This window comes from Ixodes scapularis, unplaced genomic scaffold (genome assembly GCF_016920785.2).
Source record: "Ixodes scapularis isolate PalLabHiFi unplaced genomic scaffold, ASM1692078v2 PGA_scaffold3__209_contigs__length_174095766, whole genome shotgun sequence".
Lineage (NCBI taxonomy): Eukaryota > Metazoa > Arthropoda > Arachnida > Ixodida > Ixodidae > Ixodes > Ixodes scapularis.
In genome coordinates this window covers 124,004,411-124,006,430 of record NW_024609868.1, presented here as the reverse complement: position 1 = coordinate 124,006,430, position 2,020 = coordinate 124,004,411, and the positions used below count along the sequence as shown (strand labels likewise).

At 47.4% G+C, this 2,020-nt stretch overlaps 1 protein-coding gene across 1 annotated transcript; it reads left to right on the top strand.

Annotated features, from left to right (window-relative positions):
* The first annotated feature begins 236 nt into the window (after positions 1–236).
* Positions 237–1,740, top strand: LOC120843628. The gene has a single exon (XM_040215050.3). The coding sequence runs from the start codon at positions 250–252 to the stop codon at positions 1,738–1,740; it is 1,491 nt and encodes a 496-aa protein (XP_040070984.1). The 5' UTR covers positions 237–249.
* The last annotated feature ends 280 nt before the right edge of the window (positions 1,741–2,020 follow it).

Below are 2,020 nucleotides of genomic sequence, written 5' to 3'. Positions count from 1 at the left end.
TGCTCGCCGGCCAAAGAAAAGCACGCGTTTTGCGCGTTTTGTGCCGCACTACTTTCCCTGCGCTTAACGTCGGAGTATAACGTTGGAGTATCATTGCCGTGCTTATGGTAGCCTGCGGTAACGCTATGCTAAAACTGACTATTAACATCATCGGCGTGGTTAGGAGACTTATTCATTGCTTTGGCAACGGTCTCTTTGCTTTGGCAACGGTCTCACGACACTCTTTTCGGCCCATACTCACGCTGCTCCATGTACCAGGTGCTGATTTGGATTCTCGCTGTCACGGCGAATTCCGTCGGGACGGCGGCAGCCCCAATCTACGAGTCATGGCCAGCGACGACCTTCTTTTCGTCAACTCATCGTCCCCTCGAGCCACCGGATTTTCCAGAAAAGTTTCTGTGTCATCTTGAAGACCCACAGATGGCCAGGCATCGAGGGACGTTTCCGGATCCGCTGCACCGTTGCCATAATAGGGAGCTACTTCGCCTTCAGCCGCTGGGGCACGACACTCTTTTCGGCCCATACTCAAGCTGCTCCATGTACCAGGTGCTGATTTGGATTCTCGCTGTCACGGCGAATTCCGTCGGGACGGCGGCAGCCCCAATCTACGAGTCATGGCCAGCGACGACCTTCTTTTCGTCAACTCATCGTCCCCTCGAGCCACCGGATTTTCCAGAAAAGTTTCTGTGTCATCTTGAAGACCGACAGATGGCCAGGCATCGAGGGACGTTTCCGGATCCGCTGCACCGTTGCCATAAAAGGGAGCTACTTCGCCTTCAGCCGCTGGGGCACTACACTCTTTTCGGCCCATACTCACGCTGCTCCATGTACCAGGTTAGTTATTTAAATCATTCAAAATGTTGCCGAACGAGCAATGTAATGCTTCTCAGAGTGTCGTGCCCAATCGACAAACGTGTGCTTTGTAGATACATGCATTTTGCTGGCTCTTGGGTGATTGCTACATTGATGTCTTTGTGCTGTGAACTATCGTTTTCGTTTTTTGAGACCTTGTTGCTTTTGTCGGGTGACGTGGAGCTAAACCCCGGTCCCATGACTAAGGCACAGATTGAACAGCTTGGGAAAATTGAGACCATTTTGTTGGAATTGCAATCTGGTCAAATGACTGTTTTGGGAAAGTTAGCTGGTATTGAGGCAAAACAAGCTGATCTTGAGAGGAAGTTTGATACCATAAGCTTGAAAACTAATGATATTGAAAAACGTGTTTTGCAGATTGAAGGAAGTGGCAGGAAATTAGAAGCAAAATTAGGTGATCTTGAAAACAGAAGCAGGAGGACAAATTTGGTATTTTTCGGAGTTCCCGACAACTCTCGCAGTGAAACGTGGGAAGAATTGGAAAGGCTGATCACAAAAATCTGCAAAGACGTGTTATCGCTCGATGTTTTAATTGAAAGAGCCCACCGATTGGGGAAACACAAAGATGGGAAAAACAGACCAATTGTAGTCAACTTCCCGGGTTGGAAGGTCAAAGAGTCTGTGTTGCGAAGTGCTTTTAAATTCAAGAATACTTCATTCAGTGTCTCCGAGGATTTTAGTCTTGCAGTCCAAGAAAAGAGGCGTCAACTTTGGAATTATGCGAAGGAGAAAAAACAGAACAGAGAGAACAAGGTTCATTTAAACCACGATAAACTGGTTATCAATGGACAGACGTTTATCTGGGACAGCGAAACGAGACAACCTGTTTTATATCGGGCGCCTGGCCAACCAAGAGAACACGAATGACGGGTCGGAAAGCCTAAAGATGGCCCAAGCAATCATGAGGCTACAGCTACAAAACAGGCGCCTTCAGTACTATTGGTAAATTGCCGTAGCATCAAAAATAAAGTAGACGAGTTTGCACTTTTGTTGGAGACCCTTAAACCTGAAGTTGTTATGGGGACGGAGTCTTGGTTAGATGATACTGTTAGTGACGCTGAGGTATTTCCGGCGGGTTTTACAGTTTATCGCATAGACAGACATCGGCACGGTGGGGGAGTTTTTCTACTAATTTCTAATAGATGGA